Below are 19,813 nucleotides of genomic sequence, written 5' to 3'. Positions count from 1 at the left end.
TGGGACCCCTTGGGGGATATCCAACTGCCGGTTTAAACCAGCAGTCGGACATCCCTCTCACAATCCAGGACCGCTGGCTCCTAACCACTCGCCTGCCTGCCTGATCACCCCTAACCACCACCTCTGCCTTGGCCCCAAACCCGGGACTCAGGATTCCCTCCTCCAGCCGGCTGCAGGCACCTGGGACCTGGGCTTCCCTCCCTCTGGCCAGCCACAGGCACTGGGGGCCAGGCCGGCTGCAGCTGAAGAGGACAGTGGGCAGGTGGCTTTGCCTAAGCACAGGCACTGGCGCCCGGGACCTCGGGGGAGGCAGCTTCTCTGGCTGGCTGCGGCCCAGGACCGTGGGGCAAATGGCTTCTCTGTCTCCCAGGCCCCAACCAGCTGCAGGTGCTGGTGACCGGGACCATCGGCAGGCAGCTTTGCTCGGGCCCAGCTTTGTCAGGAAGGTCGTGTGGATGGTTGACCGGAAGACGTCTGATCTAATTAGCATATTACCCTTTTATTAGTATAGATCATGGTGTGTTTTCTCTCGCCATCATTAACCATAGCAACTGTTGCTTATGTATTAAAGTTCTATTCCTGCTAAGTCCAGAAGCAGACTCAGAATCCTTCTCACTATTCATTTTAAGTCTCATGCTTAGTTGATCAGAATTAATACCTGAGGTGAAGCCTACTACAGATGTATCCCAGAATGTATGGCATCCTCCCTGCTCTATGACCCAGCTAATAATACATTGCCTCAATCATGTAGATTGAGGTCATTTTCCCCCTTTCAGTTTCTAGTAGTAGATCACCATCTACTGCCTAGGAAGCAAACTGACTGTCTCCATGTAGATCGCAAAATAAGATATTTTTCTCATCAGTAAAATTTCAGTCTTTCAGCATGAATAGAGTAATTTTGTCAACAACATATTGAGGTAGTAACAGTTTATAACAAATTGAGTGAATTATTGTTTCAGGTACTGTGCTGTGTCATACACAGATTTCATTTTATATTTGCAACAACTCTATACAGCAGATACTATAATTACACAGATGAGAACAGTGAGGTATAAAGAGATCAGGTAACTTGACCGGTGAAACCTAAAAGTGGGTGAGTCTCGTTTCAAATCCCTGAGCCATGACCTTTAACCATTATACTACACTCAGAATTGTGCTGGAGCCTGCTCTTACTGGATCACAAATTTTCAGGAATTTTGGGAATTTGGAAACAAAAACCCAAACTTCATTCTCAATATGTTTATTGAGCCTGTGCCATTTTCAGTACTCTGCTTGGTATTAACAATGAAAAAAAAAAAAGACATAAAATTCACTCACTTTAACAAATTCTCAATAAAATCAGATAAATATATACTGCATTACAATAGAAAGTACTAAATGCAATATCAGAGTTATGCACAAGATCCTATAAAAGTGTGGGCCTAATACAAACACTTGGGATGATGTTGCATATTAATAAGAAAGACCTTCTAGAAGAAATGCCAACTGGGCTGAGTCTTGAAGGATTTATAGAGAGGATTATCTTGGATATGGGAAATAAAAAGATTCCAAGGAGAAGGAATAACATATGCAAAGGCATTGCAAAGACAGATAAAAGATTAATAAAATCCTGGCTATTAATGAATCTCTACACTACATAATGAGTCTTTATTTTAAACAAATTAGAATACAAATACAACATAAATTTGATAGTGAAAATATATTAGAATTAAGAAGAAAAAGATAAATACTACAGAGGTAATTTTATGGGGGTTCATAAAGAATTTGAGAAAGAGAATTTCAAGAATATTGATAGAGGACATTTAAAAAATGAAGGATACCTGATAACAATGATAGAAAAGTTCCCTAAAGCAAGAGTACTGTGTAATAATCTAGTTTAAATAAAACATAAGGTATTCATAGTGAAGCAGTCTTAAAAGAATTACAAAGGAGTCAGATTATAACGGAGGGTCCTCATAACAAAAATAAATGTCGACTTCATTTTGTCAAACCAGAAAAGTACAAAACATGTTGAGAACAAAAAACCAAAATGAAAACAACAAAAAAGCTCTTTCCACTACTCAGAGATAAGCATTATTAATATTTTTAGTATTATATATTTCCAGACTTTACATACCCACATTTTTCAAACAAAAATAAAAATACTGAGTATCTTAAACTTAATAAACATTTTCATGTCAATATAATTTTTACTGGTTATACTGTATTCTGTCCAGAGGGCCCATGAAACTAATACCCTACCATATATCTAGGCCAGTGGTCAGCAAACTCATTAGTCAACAGAGCCAAATATCAACAGTACAACGATTGAAATTTCTTTTGAGAGCCAAATTTTTTAACTTAAAACTTCTTTTAACGCCACTTCTTCAAAATAGACTCGCCCAGGTCGTGGTATTTTGTGGAAGAGCCACACTCAAGGGGCCAAAGAGCCGCATGTGGCTCGAGAGCCGCAGTTTGCTGACCACGGATCTAGGCAATTTTATTTATTTGTAAAAAACAGGAGAGTTAGGTGTGTGTGTGTAAATACACACAATGATTTATCTTCACCCTATACTAACCATTTCCACCTTACTTTTTTGTTTTTGTTTCTTTTGTTTTCATTTGAATATACTATATTATGTTGTAATAACTTCAAATAAATTTTTAGTAAAATAGGAGTATCAGGCATAGCTCTTCTCTCCTTTAATTTGTTTTACAAATGCAGTCTAAAGCTATGCTGCTTAATCAGAGATATACCTCAAATTTTCTGAAGATCTCCAAACATAAGAGTCCAGGTAAGTTCTCCTTTCTGGTAAGCAGATTAAGGAGGTAGCATAAGATAAATCAAATAATACTTTTCCATCATTTATTACTTTGTTAATTAAGACAATGAATGATATTAGAGAAGTGATGCCTATGGATTTCATGTTAGCAGAAGAACAAATACTGATTGAATTAATACTATATAAGTTAATCTTCTTATTGGAATATCATACAGAAGAAATTGAGTTTTAATAGCTCTTATGTTACAGTTTTACTGAGAACATTTGCAGGGAGGGAATAAAATCACTCTGATGGATTTTATCAGCAATATTTCCTTGTATTACTTCATATTCCTAGTGCACACCTGAGAGATTTAAATACAGGTTTTCTTTGATACTTTGAAAGTATGATACCAAATTAAACAAATTACTTAGAAAACTGTGAAGAAAAATAGGAAGAATATTAATGAGAGCAGATAAGTGGTTCCAATAAACATAAGTTCCTTTATTCAACTGTGATATGTTAACTTCTCCTGCAACAGAGGATTAATTTCTTAGTATGCTATTTAAGATTTTATATATCTATCTATCTATCTATCTATATATATATATATATATAGATAGATAGATAGATAGATAGATATACACACACACATACACACACATATATACTAGAGGCTGGTGCATGAAAATTCGTGCAAGAGTAGGCAGGCCTTCCTTCCCCCGGCACCCAGGACCCAGGCTTCACTCTGGCCCAGCATTGTCCCAAAGGACGTCTGGAATGACGCCCAGAAGGATGTTTGGTCTAATTAGCATATTACCCTTTTATTATTATAGATGGCTAATATGCTAAGTGTCCACCCGGGTAATGACGTCATGTAGCAATGCCCAGCTTCCTCTCCCTAGCGACTAGCCTCCTTGCAGTTTCTTTAGCCCAGGAACATGACTTGCTTTATAGCCAGGTGGAAACATTTCACACTTTAACCCAATGTTTGTGAAGCATTTTCCTGTGCCTCATCTCATTTGATCCTCACAGAAGTCCTGGAGTACGTAGATAGGAGACTTGGTGGAATCCTATTTTATTTTCATCAGCCAGAAAACAGAGATTTCGAAAGCTTAGAAACTTGATCCGACTGAAAAGAAGTAAGAAATGGTGGGCCTTGAAAATGATTTCAGGTTTTCTCACTGTGTAGAATATAGTCAAACACTGCTGCAGATAAATATTTTACCCTTTGTTCTCCCTGCACGATCTATAATAATCTGCTTCGTGTTGATATTTACTGCTGTGTTGCTGACAATTACCTGAAAGAGAAGTTGGGGTGCTTCACTGGGCTGGAAAAAGTTTAGCTAAATCAGAAAGCAGGTCTAATTAAGCAAGTTTATTCTATATCTATAAAAGGCTAAGTTGACTTGTGCATGTGTGATACATATAAAGGTCTCACTGGCGCCAATTGCATGTGTGTGTTTCGATCTGTCATTGTCGACTGTGAATTTGCTTGACACTTCTATTATAGAGAAAGGGCAAATAGCGATATTAAAATATTTCTTCTAATTAATTTCAATGTGCACAAATCCGTGCATTGGGCTACTAGTATAGTAATAGAAACCAATCTTTTAAGCAATAATCTCATGCCTCAAATTTATAGAGTTAGCATATTCTATTTCTATTAACTCAAACAAAGTACCTATTTCTAGCATTTCCATGGAGGACACAATGTTTCCTATTAACCTTTTGCACTCGGATGTCGAGTGTGACTCAACACGGTTAGCATCGGTAGCAGCTCTTTTTATACTCTTTGAATGTATCAATAATTTGAAATATAAAAAAATCCAAATAAATAAGTTTGTATGAAAAGAAACTCCAGTTTTTTATTCTACTGCCGTGCTTTGTAAAACCTGGGGTATTTAAAAAATTAAATCCCGAGTACAATAAAGGAATCGAGAAAAAAGCAAGCGAGTGCAAAGGGTTAAGGTATATGGCTTTCTAAAAATCCAGTTTGGAAGATAACTATGGATAACAGTTATATTTGAACTGACATTTCACCCTCTTTGATTTTAGTTATTCTAGCTCCTCTCTGAAAAATTTGCATTCTCTTCAAGTTGTTTTTTTAAATACTAAAATGAGAGACATGAAAATAAATGCCTAATACCTACTACTGAATTTTTTAAAATTACAAAACAGTATATAATGTGTACGGTAGAATGTACTGATCAGGAAAAAGAGGGTGTGGGGCACACAGATATGACCTTTTATATAGAGAACACAGAAGGTGACAAATGTAAATGGTGGGGCAAAGTTTACTAGCCCTGTCAGATAGGAGTTAATATTGCCCACTTTTGTAGGAATATGTATTAGTTTGACTTAGTATAAATATACTGTGCTAACTGTAAATTTAGAGTCTTATGAGAAACAGACCAGATAAAGCGGAGAAGACTCTAGAACAGTGATGGCGAACCTATGACACACGTGTCAACACGGACACGCATAGCCATTTCTGATGATACGCGGCCGCTGAGACGGCCGCATGCCGAGGATGAAACATTTGCGAAATAATGTTTTTTCCTCAAAGTGACACACTACCCGAGTTATGCTCAGTTTTCTGGTGAAGTTTGACACACCAAGCTCAAAAGGTTGTCCATCACTGCTCTAGAATTTAATATTTTTGGTGCCATAATATATATATGAGCCAAGAGTAGAATTGGAGCATAACCTTCATCTGAGTGTTTAAGTACCACCACCAGTTATGCCAATTATGCAGCCCCATTATTCCACTAGAAATGAGAACAGCCACATGCAAATGGAATGTGTAAAAGTTAAAGGAAGAATAAAACAGTAGCTACATCTTGGGGGAAGTTCAGGGCAGTGGTTTGGTGAGGGTATGTACAGAAAACAAGGAAGGAAGTCACAAAGGGATGAAATTGGCTGAAATTGAAAAGAAATACAATGTAGTTACTACACTGCGATTTGAGCTCAGAAGCCTCTTTGATACCTGCTGAGCTATTTCATTTCCTACAAAGTCACTGTAATGAAACCACAGCACCTCACCTGTTCTACAAAGTGACACCTGATGTATGAAAAGAAAGTGCAGTCCTGCTGTTAATAATGGCCGACCTCACCAAATGGCAATGGTGCTATTCAGATATATTGTATTACATCTACATATCAAGACATTGGTATCTTTGCTGGTATAATACCATTATTTTGGTCTTTAAAAAATTCTAAATCATTTCCTCTTACTATCAAGATCAAGGACTCAACTATTCAGACTTGTTAACTTTTTATGTAAATTGAATAGCTGAGTCCTTGTGAATCTCCCATTGAAAGAATAAGTTCTTCTAAAGTTCAAATGAAACTACGAAAACCCACCTAGGGATGTGTCTGCAAAAGATATTAAACAAACACCTAAGATGCTTCCTAAACAACTAAAAACAAAACACAAAGACCTTGCAAAAAAAAAAAAAAAAAAGGGTCATTCAAAAAGATCCATTCTGAGTTATAAAAAAGAGCCAAATGTGTGAAAAAAAAATGTGTTTAACGTATCTCTTCTCATATCCCCAAGAGCCCATTTCCTACAGTAGTAAATATTACCCTACAATATACTCACAATTCACTGATAATGAAATTAATCTTTTAAAAATCAGAAGACATTCTATTTTCAATTTTGCTACAACATACTTTATTTTTGTATAGTGTTTACTCTAAATATTTTATTGATTTCATCAGCTAATAACTAGAATATATTTTAATATATATACTTTTATACACTTATCTCTGTTTTATAGGTCTACACACATTTTTACTTAGAATATATTAAAAATTTAGTTTGGGCTACTTTTATTTTTAATTTTAAGAATAATGAAAAAAATTATATATTTGAATATACTCAAAATATATATGGAACAGTGTTACTTTGCTCAAATATAAAATCACTCGAATTCATTTCATTGATAGCTTTATTAAACGCAGATTTTTGACTATACAGGCAGTTGGCACCAAACCTGTGTTATTCAAGGGTCAGTTATACATGTACACAGTGGTGTCTGGCAAAGGGGTAAACTAAATTGTGGCCTGTAGTTATCTCTGAGTGATGAAATTTCATTTTTACCAGCTTCCTCACAATTTAAGATAACTAAAAATTTGTTTTTTATTTAATAAGCATCTTATAATAAAATATCAATAATATATTGATAGTAAGACACGGTTTAATAAAATGGACTCACCTGTTGTTCCAGAAGACTCTGACTCTCTCAATTTCTGAGATGCTAAAAGTTTTTCCTGCAGAGATTTCTGAGCAATTTGTGCATCCCATTCTTCTAGTTCTTTTTCAAATTGTTGGTTATCTTCCTCAACAAAATCTCTTAAATCCGGTGGTAATGTTTCTATTCCAACAAGGGCCTGCCCAGTTTCTTTATTAAACTCCTCTGCAAATTATATTTCAAAAACAAATATAAAATTACGAATTAAAGGAAAAATACCAAGCTCAAAATAGAATGCATTTAAAATGAGATATAAAGTATGAATTATTACACTTAGTAAATTGCTACTCAAAATGACTACTTATAAGTACTACTTTTTCTATTTTAAGAAAATACCAGATGTCTGATTATTCATGAAGTAAAACTTACCACAAAATGAGAAGAGATAACTCATAACCTTATTAAGCTCAAAATAGAACTAAAATTCTTTTTCATCAGAAGCAGGAAAGTATTAGCAATATATTTATACTAGAGGCCTGGTGCATGAAATTCATACATTCAGAGCTGGGTGGGGGGAGAGGGGAAATCTCTCAGCCTGGCCTGTGCCCTCTCACAGTCTGGGAGCCCTCGGGGAGATGTCTGACTGCCGGCAGTTGGACATCCTTAGCGCTGCCGTGGAGGTGGGAGAGGCTCCCGCCACCGCCACTGCACTCACCAGCCGTGAGCCCGGCTCAGGTCTTCTGGCTGAGTGGTGCTCTCCCTGTGGGAGCGCACTGACCACCAGGGGGCAGCTCCTGCATTGAGCATTTGCCTCCTGGTGGTCAGTGTGCATCATAACGACTGGTCGTTCTGCCATTTGGTTGATTTGTATATTAGCCTTTTATTATATAGTATGCAATTTGGAAAATAATTAACATGGAAAGATTTTTAAAAGACTGTGTAAATATTACTTAAAAGTTACTCAATTTCTACTCCACAAACACAAATTAAATTTTTTTCAGTCACAAGTGGATTGCCTAGCTAGTTTTGCTGAATAATTAAAGGAAGTTGATTTTATCAGTTTCGACAAACCTTTATTAAGTGTTTTCTATATGCAAACCCTATCCTATCTAATAAAACAGTAATATGCAAATTAACCACCACTCCACTACACCCACAAGCCACGCCCACCAGCCAATCAAGAGCGATATGCAAATTAACACAACCAAGATGGCAGTTAACTTGCATATCCAGGCGCAGAGCGAAGACTGAAGACAGTGGAGAAGGAAGCCAAGCACTGCAGAAGGGAGCAAAGCTGCAAAGAAGTAAGCAAGCGGGGCAGGCGGAGAAAAGAGGGAAGCAGGCGGGGCAGGGGAGAAGGGAGTGAGTGAGGCAGAGGAGACGGGAGGGAGCAAGGGAGGGAACGAGGCAGAGGAGACGGGTGGGAGCGAGGCAGCGAAGACGGGTGGGAGGGAGCGAGGCAGCGGAGAGGGGAGGAAGGGAGCGAGGCAGCGGAGACGGGAGGGAGGGAGCGAGGCAGCGGAGAAGGGAGGGAGGGAGCGAGGCAGCGGAGACGGGTGGGAGGGAGCGAGGCAGCGGAGACGGGAGGGAGGGAGCGAGGCAGCGGAGACGGGTGGGAAGGAGCGAGGCAGCGGAGAGGGGAGGAAGGGAGCGAGGCAGCAGAGAGGGGAGGGAGGGAGCGAGGCAGCGGAGATGGGAGGGAGCGAGGCAGTGGAGACGGGAGGGAGGGAGCGAGGCAGCGGAGATGGGAGGGAGCGAGGCAGTGGAGACGGGTGGGAGGGAGGGAGCGAGGCAGCAGAGACGGGTGGGAGGGAGGGAGCGAGGCAGCAGAGATGGGTGGGAGCTTCGCGCAGGCTGCAGGAAGCCCTATTCTTGCAGGAGTATTCCTGCAATGGGCGGCTAGTGTTAGAATATAAAAAACAAAAAGACATAGTATGACATGGTCCCTGGCTTTGAGCAGATTAGAGTGAAGTGGGAAAGACAAGTCAACATATAACTGCAACACACAGTAAGTGCCTGACAGAGGGATCTCTGAGAATACAAGGAAGGTTACTTTCTGGCAGACAATAAAAACTTGCAGAGCAAATGACACTTGAATGAACCTTGACAGACGAGCAGGAATTAGGCAAAAAAAGCAAGAAATAAGAACATTGCTGGCAAAAAATAAAAACACCCTGTAAGAACATACAGATATAAATGTGTGATGTGGTGAGAGCAGAATACAGCAAGAATTTCAATATCAGTTTGAAATGGATATTGAGGCTGGAGAGACAAGCAGAGGTCAGATTTATGTCAGAGTGAGGAACCTGAACACGAGTGAGTGTGTGTTGTAGTCATTGAAGAATTTTAAGCAGGGAGAAACGTGTCATATTTACATTCTATAATGGTTAATAAATAGTTAACTTTGAATACGAAATATATTCCAATTCTCAGCCCTGGTCATATTACGGGTTTACTCACAATAATCCAATAGCATTTTCTAATCATATCCATCATTCCCTGCGTGAATTTTACGTAACTAATCACACCAGAGACTAGAGTCACTTTATAAAAGGACAACTTATTTAAAAATATACAGTACCATATATATTTTGTATTCTTACCTTGTATTAAGAATTGTGCCTTATCATTTATGTACATTAAACAGTATGCACTGGCATTTCTATAACCACCAAAAGAGTCCCTCACTAGCTCTTCCCATGATGATCTTGTCACAGCAATATCATTGTATTTCATCCACCTGTTTTCATGATGATCAAAAATGTATGCCCAGTAGTGCCCAGCATTAGCTTGGCCTTCATGAACTAAAACAGCATGTAAGCGATAAGGAACCTAAATATGAAAACAGAAGAGTTAAACAGCAGTTAAGCAGTCTCTTTACTGTACCACATTCCATGAAACACACAAACTATGTGACTGGAGGAAACATAAGAGCATATTTCCTAATAAAAGAACACTGGCTGAGATTATACCAGAACTTAAAATGTAATTGAGTCCTATACTTTCTCCCATAATCTTAATATCTTTAAACAACCTTATGATTCGCTCATGATTTTATTTTTAAATATTAAGGGGAATTCTGATATATTTTATTATTAAAAATAATAAAAAGAGTAAGCAATGAATATAGTATGGGAATATAACTGAATGGGGTAAATATTAATATGGCTTCTTTAAGTTCAGCAAGTTTATAACAAAACATGTAAGAAGAATTTGGTTAATGTAAATAAAACATATAAATAATTTTCATAATGCTTACTAGCTCAAAATTTAACTTACTTGGATCATAGATTTGTCCGAGTACATTAGTTCAATAGTTCGATGGATTCTGGATATGCTTTCCTGCAAATCTAAGAGCAGAAGATGTAATTTAATGATTAACTTCAAGGATGTTTCTATTGAGACCTATAAGACAGAGATTAAAGATTTTCCTGCCAATATGTTAGAAGAATAAAAAAAATTTCCTAAAAAAGTTCTTAAAAACATTATTAGAGTCTATATAAAAATATAATTCTCTTTAACTTAATAAAAGATACAGCATAAATTCATAATTAAAAACCAAAATAGATATGGTTCTTTTAGAAAATGTGCAGAACCAATAAAACTATGTTTATATCTATAAAAAAAATTTTCAATGTAAATTAAAGCAACCCCCCCTTACATATTTATGTAAAACAGAAAAATTTTAGCATGAAATAAAATACCTTCACTACATATCTTATATAAACACATAATTAAATAAAAATTCACTAAAATTACCAATGGAAATAAAGTTCCGAGACTCACATTATTCATTATTTCTATTTCCAGCAGCAGAAATCTATCCTACACAAAGTCATTCAGAGACAGAGATGTTCACAGATATATTGTCCATATAAGTTAAAAACTGAAGACAACCTAATATCTGTCAATAGGAAAATGGTTAGTTATAGTATAATGGCATAAACACACTATACTATAAATCTGCTGAAAGGAATCAGGAACAAACCATGAAAGACTACAAAAAAATATTAGTCACTTTATAGTGAGGAAAGGTCTTCCTAAGCCTGATGGAAAATCCAAGTAACCATAAAGGAAAAGATACGATTCCCTCCCCCAACTTAAGAAAATCTACATTCTAGGGGTTCTGAAGATGGCAGCGGGCAGGACGTAGGTGAGGGAGAGGGTGTGAGTGAGTGAGGGGGTGAAAGGAGAGTGTGTGGATGTGTGTGGTATGTGTGTGAGGGAGGGACAGTAAAATCCTGCAGGAGCAGCAGGGGCTGGCAGACCACTGCGGGCACCCCCTGGACTGCAGGACTCAGGCACGGAACCCACGCCATCTTGAAGGGGAGAGCGGCCTCTTCTAGCAACTCATCAGCACCACCACCCAGACAGGCCTTGGACACTGCCCGTGACCCTGCAGCCACTCCAACCAAAATCCTGCTGCCCCACCCACAGACCTGCGGACCCTGGGACCTCCACCTCCAAAGGTGCACGCTCCCACAGCAGTAAGTGTGACATCCCTTCCCCAGGGGCTGACCTCCAGACACCACAGTCATGCTTTTCCAGTGCCACAGTCACGCTTTTCAAGTGCGCAGGCCTCCTGAGCCCACCACCCTACAGGCCGCTTTTGGGTGCTGCCACTGAGCATGCTCCTATCCAAACAAGGTCTCACTGCCCTGCAGTAGAAATTCTGAATTCCCACTTCCTGGATACCTGCCCACAGACACCTGCGTTGGGCAGATTCAGGGCCAGGACCCTTGAGTGCTTGAGTGTGCCTCCACTGGGCGCGCGCGAGCCCAACCAAGGGCACAAGGCCCCTGGCAGGAGAAATTCAGACTTCCCCCACTCCCGGCTGCCTGCCCACAGACACCTCAGTCATGTGGCTTCAGCGCAAGGGCCTATCTGAGTGCACTGCCCTGGCAATCGGCCCTGGTGTATCTCTGTAAGCCACCGCTGGGTGTGTGTGAATCCAACCAAGGGCACAAGGCCCTGGCAGCAAAAACTGAGTCTTCCCACTCCACACCTGCCAACCTCTGGACACCATAGTCGCGCCTTTCCAGAGCTCAGGCCTCCTGAGCCCCACCACCCCGACAGACGACTCCTGGGTGCCTCTGTGAGGCCCCGGTGGGCATGCGCGATTTCAACCAAGGGCGTAAGGCAACAGAAATTGGGACATCCCCCTCCCTGGCCACTGACCTTTGGATATTGCAGCTGTGCCTTTCCAATATTCAGGCCTATTGAGCCCGCTCCCCCTATAGGTGGCTCTTGGGTGCCTCGAGCCCTGGCTGGGCATGCTCGTATTCAAACAAGGGTGCACAGCCCCGGAAGTAGAAATTTGGACTTCCCCCTTCCCAGCTCTCTACCTACAGACACTGTGTTGCGTGGTTTCAGCACGCAGGCCCCGAGGACAACGCTCCAGCAGGTGACTCCCGGGTGTCTCTGTGAGCTGCCACTAGGTGCAATCATATCCAACCAAGGGCTCAAGGCCCTGCAGCAGAAACTTGGACTTCCCCCTCCTCAGCTGTCAACTTCCGGTCACTGCAGTCGCACCAATACAGTGCGCAAGCCCCCTGAGCCCGCTGCCCTGTCAGGAGGCCCCTGGGTGCTTCTCTGAACCACCGCAAGGCACAACCCCGGTCGCTGGCATCCAATCCCCACGGTAGTGCCGCCACAGCACAAGGGTCCCCTAAGCCCAATGCCCCAGCAGATGGCTGCAGGGTGCGTCTGTAAGCAGCCATTGGACATGCATATCCAACTAAGTACGCATATCCCCTGAAGCAGAAACTGGGACTTCTCCCTCCACAGGGCCGGTGGCACACCACAATTGCTCTGATCCAGTGTGTGGGCCCCACCAGCACACACCCCTTGCAGACGGCTCCTGGGCCCCTCTGTGTGCTGCCATTGGACATGTGCGTCTCCAACCAAAGATGCACGGCTCCCTCAGTAGGATCCACAACATCCCTCTCCCGGCTACTTACCTCTGGACAGCCTGGTGAGTTACTGAGGACTTGCCTCCCTGGACATTGTTTCAGCCACAGACCCTGAGATTCCCACATCCCCAGCTGCTGGATCCTGCACCCCCTCATGATTCAGAGAGGGAAATCACTTTGGCCACAGTCCCACTGCCTCAACCACAGACTACGAGAAACCCACCCCCCACTGCCATGGGGTCCAGGCCCCTCGTAGTGACTTGCAGAGTGATGGTAATCCAGAAAGAGTCACACCACACTGGCCAAAGCTACAGTACCTGAACTTCAGTCCCCGAGACTCCTTCCTCCCAGGCCGTGGACTCTGGGAACCCACAGTGAGCACGTACCAGTGAGACCCCAGACAACCTTTTCCACAAAAGATGGAACCATGATCACATCCAAAACAGCTTGCACAACGAAGCTGGGGGTGAGTCACATTGCCAACCCGAGACGAGAATTCATCCAGGAATAAGAAACTAACATTCAAGATCCAACTACATCAAGAGAACCCAAATAGCTCAAGTAGGGAGCTCCGCTAGATCACCAAGCCCAGGAGACCTAAGAGACTGCACCTCTAGCACCACCCCCAAAAGAACCTGGGTAGCAAAGCAGCTGGATCTAAGAAACAGAAACAATTAAAACATTACAGAAAAAAAAAAAAAATGGGGAGACAAAAAAACAATCCCAAAGAAAAGAGGAGGAATCACCACATAGAGAATTAAATGAAATGAAGGCAAGCAATATATATGTCAGAGAAAGAATTCAGAGTAATAGTTATAAGGATGCTCAAACGGCTGAATGACAAATACACACAACTCAATGAGAATTATAAGGATGTGAATGAGAATGTCACCAACATGAAAAGGAAACAAGAGGAAATAAATGACATAGCTGCAATAAAGAACACAATGGAAGGCATAAACAGTAGACTAGAAGAGGTTGAGGACCACATCAGCGAATTAGAAGACAAAGTAGAAAAAACACACAAACACAGCAACAACTGGAAAGAAAACTTAAAAAGCAAGAGGAGAGCCAAAGGGAGCTTTGGGACAACACAAAACAAAACAACACCTGCAAAATAGAGGTCCCAGAGGAGAGGAAACTGAATAAGGAATAGAAAACCTGTTTGAGGAAATAATGACAGAAAACTTCCCTGATATTGGCAAGAAAAAAACCATGCAAGTCCAAGAAGCACATAGAGCCCCAAACAAGATGAACCCAAAAAGACCAAAACCAAGACACATCATAATTAAACTGACAAACACCAACGACAAAAGTAATACTCTTAACCTTTTGCACTCGGATGTCGAGTGCAAATTACTCTTTGAATGTATCAATAATTTGAAATATAAAAAAATCCAAATAAATAAGTTTGTATGAAAAGAAACTCCAGTTTTTTATTCTACTGCCGTGCTTTGTAAAATCTGGGGTATTTAAAAAATTAAATCCCGAGTACAATAAAGGAATCGAGGAAAAAGCAAGCGAGTGCAAAGGGTTAAAGGCTGCCAGAGAGAGACAGAAAGTTACCTACTAGGGATCTCCCATTAGAATATCAACTTATTTCTCAACAGAAACACACCAGGTCAGAAGGGAATGGAATGAAATATACAAAGTGATGCAAAGCAAGGGACTGAATCCAAGAATACTATACACAGCAAGGCTATCATTCAAAATTGAAGGTGGAATCAGGAGCTTCACAGACAAAAAGGGGCTAAGAGAGTTTATTACCACCAAGCCAGCAATGCAAGAAATACTAAAGGGACTGCTGTAAAAAGATGAAACAGAAAGGCAAGAAGGAACACAAACATTAAGAATAAAAATAATGACAAACAACTACTTATCAATAATAAACTTAAACATAAATGGATTAAATGCTCCAATCAAAAGACATAGGGTAGCTGAATGGATCAGAAAACATGACCCATATATTTGCTGTCTGCAAGCTTCCAAAACTCAATCCTTTGTCAGAACAAAGGATTCACACAGACTCGTAGTGAAAGGATGGAAAAACATTTTTCAGGCAAATGGAAATGAGATAAAAGCTGGGGTTGCAATACTTATATCTGACAAAATAGACCTCAAAGTAAAGGCCATAACAAGAGATAAGGAAGGCCACTTCATAATACTAAATGAGTAATTCAACAAGAGGATATAATTCTGGTAAACATATATGCACCTAATACAGGAGCACCCAAATACATAAAACAATGTCTGGAAGATATCCAGGGAGAGATTGACAGCAATATAATCATAGTAGGAGACTTTAATACCCCACTGACACCAATGCACAAATCCTCTAAACAAAAAATCAGCAAAGAAACATCAATCCTAAATGACTCACTAGACCAGATGGACTTAATTGACATCTTCAGAACATTTCACCCCAAAGCTAAAGAATATACATTCTTCTCCAGTGCACATGGGACATTTTCAAAGATAGACTACATATTAAGACACAAGCAAAGTCTCTTCAAATTCAAGAGGATATAAATAACAAGCATCTTCTCAGATCATAAAGAAATACAACTAGAAATCAACTACAATAAAAACAATTAAAAAAAAACAAACTTGGAGGCTAAATAGCATGCTATTAAACAATGATTAGGTTACCAAAGAGATCAGAAAAGAAATAAAAAGCATCCTGGAAACAAACAACAATGAAGACACAACAATCCAAAATCTATGGGACACAGTGAAAGCAGTCCTGAGAGGGAAGTTCATTGCCCTACAAAACTACCTCAAAAAAATAAGAAAAAATGGTAATAAATTATCTAAATTTGCAACTTAAAGAATTAGAAAGAGAGCAACAAGAAAAGCCCACAAGTTACCAGAAGGAAGGAGATAATAACGATAAGAGCAGAAATAAACGACACAAGAGAGAAAACAAACAAACAAACAAACAAACAAAAAACCAAAACCAAAAACAATACAGAAGGTCAATGAAACCAAGAACTTGTTCTTTGAAAGGATAAACAAGATTGAATAACCTCTAGCCAGGCTCCCAAGAAGCAAAGAGAGAGGACCCAAGTAAACAAAATCAGAAATGAAAGAGGTGAAGTAACAACTGAACCCAGAGGTATAAAAAGGATTGTAAAAAAAATATATATATATATACTATGAACAACTCTACTTGAACAAACTGGAAAACCTCGATGAAATGGACACATTCCTAGAAAAATTCCTAGTTTTGCTTCCAAATCTCAATCAGGAAGATTAAAAAATCCTGAATAGGCTGATAAGTACTGATGAAATTGAAACAGTAATAAAAGCTTCCAGCCAACAAAAGCCCTAGACCAGATGGCTTCACAGGGTAATTGTACCGAACATTCAAAGAACTAAAACCAATACTTCTCAGACTATTACAAAAAATTCAAGAGGAAGGCACTCTTCCAAACTCTTTCTATGAAGCCAGGATTACCCTAATCCCAAAACCAGATAAAAACACCACAAAGAAAGAGAAATACAGGACAATATCCCTGATGAACATAGATGCTAAAATCCAAAACAGAATTTTAGCAAACAAGATCCAGCATTGTATTAGCCTTTTGCACTGGGATGTTGAGTGTGACTCGACACGGTTAGCATCGGTAGCAGATCTTTTTATACTCTTTGAATGTATCAATAATTTGAAATATAAAAAAATCCAAATAAATAAGTTTGTATGAAAAGAAACTCCAGTTTTTTATTCTACTGCCGCGCTTTGTAAAATCTGAGGTATTTAAAAAATTAAATCCCGAGTAGAATAAAGGAATCGAGAAAAAAGCAAGCGAGTGCAAAGGGTTAGAAAGATCATACATCATGACCAAGTGGGATTTATTCCAGGAATGCAAGGCTGGTACAATATCCAGAAATCAATAATCATGATACATCACATAAACAAAATGAGAGACAAAAATCACATAATCATATCAATTGATGCAGAAAAGGCATTTTACAAAGTCCAACAGCCTTTTCTGATAAAAACACTCAGCAAAGTGGGAATAGAGGGATCATACCTCAACATAATAAATCCTTATAAATCAAACCTACTGCCAACATCATACTCAATGGGAAAAAACTAAAACCATTTCCCCTAAGCACAGGAACAAGACAGGGATGCCCGCTTTCACCATTCTTGTTCAACATAGTACTGGAAGTACTAGCTATTGCGATCAGACTAAGTAGAAGAAATAAAAGGCATCCAAATTGGAAAAGAAGAAGTAAAACTGTCCTTATTGGCAGATGACATGATACTGTACATAGAAAACCCTAAAGACTGGATCAAAAAATTATTAGACTTAGGAGAAACCAAGATGGCGGCATAGGTGAAACACCTAACCTGCAGCCGGGCACAACAATTTCAAAGGCACAACTAGAGGTCAGAACGGACATCGTCCAGAACCACAGGAGAGCTGGCGGACTGAAATGCCCACAGCTGGGGGGAAGGAGAAGGCCACGGGGACAATCGGGGGAGCCGTAAAAGCCTGAGGTATGGAGAAACTGGCGGAGACACGAGCACGCGCGCCTGCGGGGAGGATGGAGCCGGAGAGGAAGGGGCGGCTGACGGCCTGGCCGGCGTTCACTGGCAGGAAGGAGATAAAGGCTCCGGAGTGCGCTAAGCGCCGGCTCCGACTGCACTGAGCACCAGTTCCGGGCGAAACCCTGGGAAGCCAGGCGCAGGCTGGGGGAATGAATCTGGGCTGTGGGGCGCAGGCACAGAGGAGCGGGGGAAGGCAGAGCTCCAGAGGCGCGCACGGGAAGGGGCGCAAAGGACGGACTGTTGCCTGCGCCACTGAACTGCCCTAGCGGGAAAGAGACATAAGCTCAGGACCGTGCTGAACCCCAGTTCCGACTGCACTGAACCCCAGTTCCGGGCGAAACCCTGGGAAGCCAGGCGCACGCTGGGGGAATGAATTTGGGCTGTGGTGGCGGAGGCACAGAGAAGCGGCGGCTCCAGACGCGCGCACTGGAAGGTGCGCAGAGGACGGACTTTTGCCTGCGCCACTGGGTGGCCCTGCTGGGAAGGAGACAGGGACGCCAGACTGCGCTGAGACCCAGTTCCAACTGCACTGAAACCCAGTTCCAGGCGAGAATCTGGGAGTCCAGATTCATTAGGGGAGGGACTGGACTGTTTGGCAGTGGGCGAAACTCCAGGGCGCGTTTCTCTCAGAGGTGTTTGAAAGGAATACAGAGGGACACAGACACAGGAGCCTCATAGGGCGGGGCTGACAGGAAGCCAAGGTTGTAGGCTCCACCCTGTAGCTCCGCCCCAGCCAAGCTGAGCAGAAGCTTTTTCCTGCTGAGTGCCTCAGGTAGTGGCTGACCCACACTGCATTGGAGACCCAGAAACGAGGGCATCTAGTGGTTGGTGGGAGATGACACCAGATTTCAATCACTTGCATAAGGGAGGCATTCTAGAGGCAGACTCAGTGAGCGCCAAGGCATTGCTGCATCAAGACCCGGCCCACAAACATGTCTCCTGCACAGCAACTCTTCCTATATGGACAAAGAGGGTCCTCACGGCCAATTGACCCAAAAGAGGGTCCTCACGGCCAGTGACACCAACAACAATCAAGACTTAACTGTACAAAGGAGGACCAAGATGGAGACATAGGGCGGCAGCCTGATCGTTGCCTACCACAACAATATTGAGACTACGACGGGAGAGCAGAGCAGACACCAGCCAGAAAGACCGGGGGGCTGGCTGAGCAGATGCTCTACAACTAGAATAAAAGAGAGGGGTACGCAGGATGATGCTGATGCCGGTGACCCAAAGTCCACACTTTAAGAACTATGGCTCAGGCGACACAATGGTGGCCAGGAACATGCTCGGCGCAGTTCCCCCGGCGGTCTCCGGATGAAGGGACGGCTCCACTCGCTGCCGAGCACGGACAGACGAGCCCCTGGGAGACATGGGGTGGGAGACTCCGTGCTTGCTGACCTCCGAGTCCTTCAAGAATCTCAATGCCCCGAAGTGGCCAGGTGCGCACGCTCAGCGACTGGCCACCGTTGCAGACCCAAGGGCCGACGCAGCGACACCGGACCAGCCCACCGCCGGGCACCGGGCACACCGGAGCCTTGCCGAGCCCGCCGCCCAACGAGTTCTGCGGCAGCCGCCCTGGAGCTCTGAGAAAATGACCGAAGGAATTGCTGAGAGGGAATTGACCAACAGGAATTGGGATCAAGAAGACGAAACCCCGCTGAGACCCGAGTCCAGGCGAGCCTGCGAACCTCTGGGCTCAGATGTGGTCACACGCCTCTGGGTCTAGGTGAGGCCTCACGCCCCTGGGTTTGGGTGAGGCCACGCGCCCCTGGGTCCAGGTGAAGCTGGATTCCGGGTTCAGGTGAGGCCATGTGCCCCTGGGTCCGGGTGAATCTGAACCCTGGGTCCGGGTGAGGCCGTGGGCCCCTGGATCCGGGTAAGGCTGGGTCCCGAGTACGGGTGAGGCCGTGAGCCCCTGGATCCGGGTGAGACCACGCAACCAGGGGTCTGAGAGAGGTAACGCGCCCCTGGGTCCGGGTGGCTTCGTGCACCTAGGTCCAGGTGAGGCCACGTGCCCCTGGGTCTGAGAGAGGCCACGCACCCCTAGGTCCGGGCGAGACCATGTGTCCCTGGATCCGGGTGGGGCCTCGTGCACCTAGGCCCGGGTGGGGCCGCGTGCCCCTGGGTCTGGGGGAGGCCAGGCGTCCCTGGGTCCGGGTGAGACCGTGTGTCCCTGGATCCGGGTGAGGCCTCGTGCGCCTAGGCCCGGGTGAGGCCACGTGCCCCTGGGTCTGGGGGAGGCCAGGTGTCCCTGGGTCCGGGTGAGACCGTGTGTCCCTGGATCCGGGTGAGGCCTCGTGCGCCTAGGCCCGGGTGAGGCCACGTGCCCCTGGGTCTGGGGGAGGCCAGGCGTCCCTGGGTCCGGGTGAGACCGTGTGTCCCTGGATCCGGGTGAGACCTCG

The 19,813-nt window shown here is 42.8% G+C and overlaps 1 protein-coding gene across 5 annotated transcripts in view; it reads right to left on the bottom strand.

Moving 5' to 3' along the window:
* USP25 (ubiquitin specific peptidase 25) overlaps window positions 1-19,813 on the bottom strand; it is a 194,366-nt gene that overhangs the window by 40,972 nt on the left and 133,581 nt on the right. For all 5 annotated transcript variants that reach the window (XM_054714081.1, XM_054714077.1, XM_054714078.1 and 2 more), the window contains exons 15-17: window positions 10,218-10,288; window positions 9,542-9,770; window positions 6,963-7,163 (exon numbers count right to left, since the gene is read on the bottom strand). In XM_054714081.1, the coding sequence (XP_054570056.1) occupies window positions 6,963-7,163; window positions 9,542-9,770; window positions 10,218-10,288 (501 nt within the window). The remainder of the gene's footprint in view (window positions 1-6,962; window positions 7,164-9,541; window positions 9,771-10,217; window positions 10,289-19,813) is intronic.

The sequence above is a fragment of the Eptesicus fuscus genome, chromosome 3 (assembly GCF_027574615.1).
Source record: "Eptesicus fuscus isolate TK198812 chromosome 3, DD_ASM_mEF_20220401, whole genome shotgun sequence".
In the NCBI taxonomy this organism is placed as follows: Eukaryota; Metazoa; Chordata; class Mammalia; order Chiroptera; family Vespertilionidae; genus Eptesicus; species Eptesicus fuscus.
The sequence above is the reverse complement of the archived record's forward strand: the minus strand, read 5'-3'. Positions and strand labels throughout refer to the sequence as shown.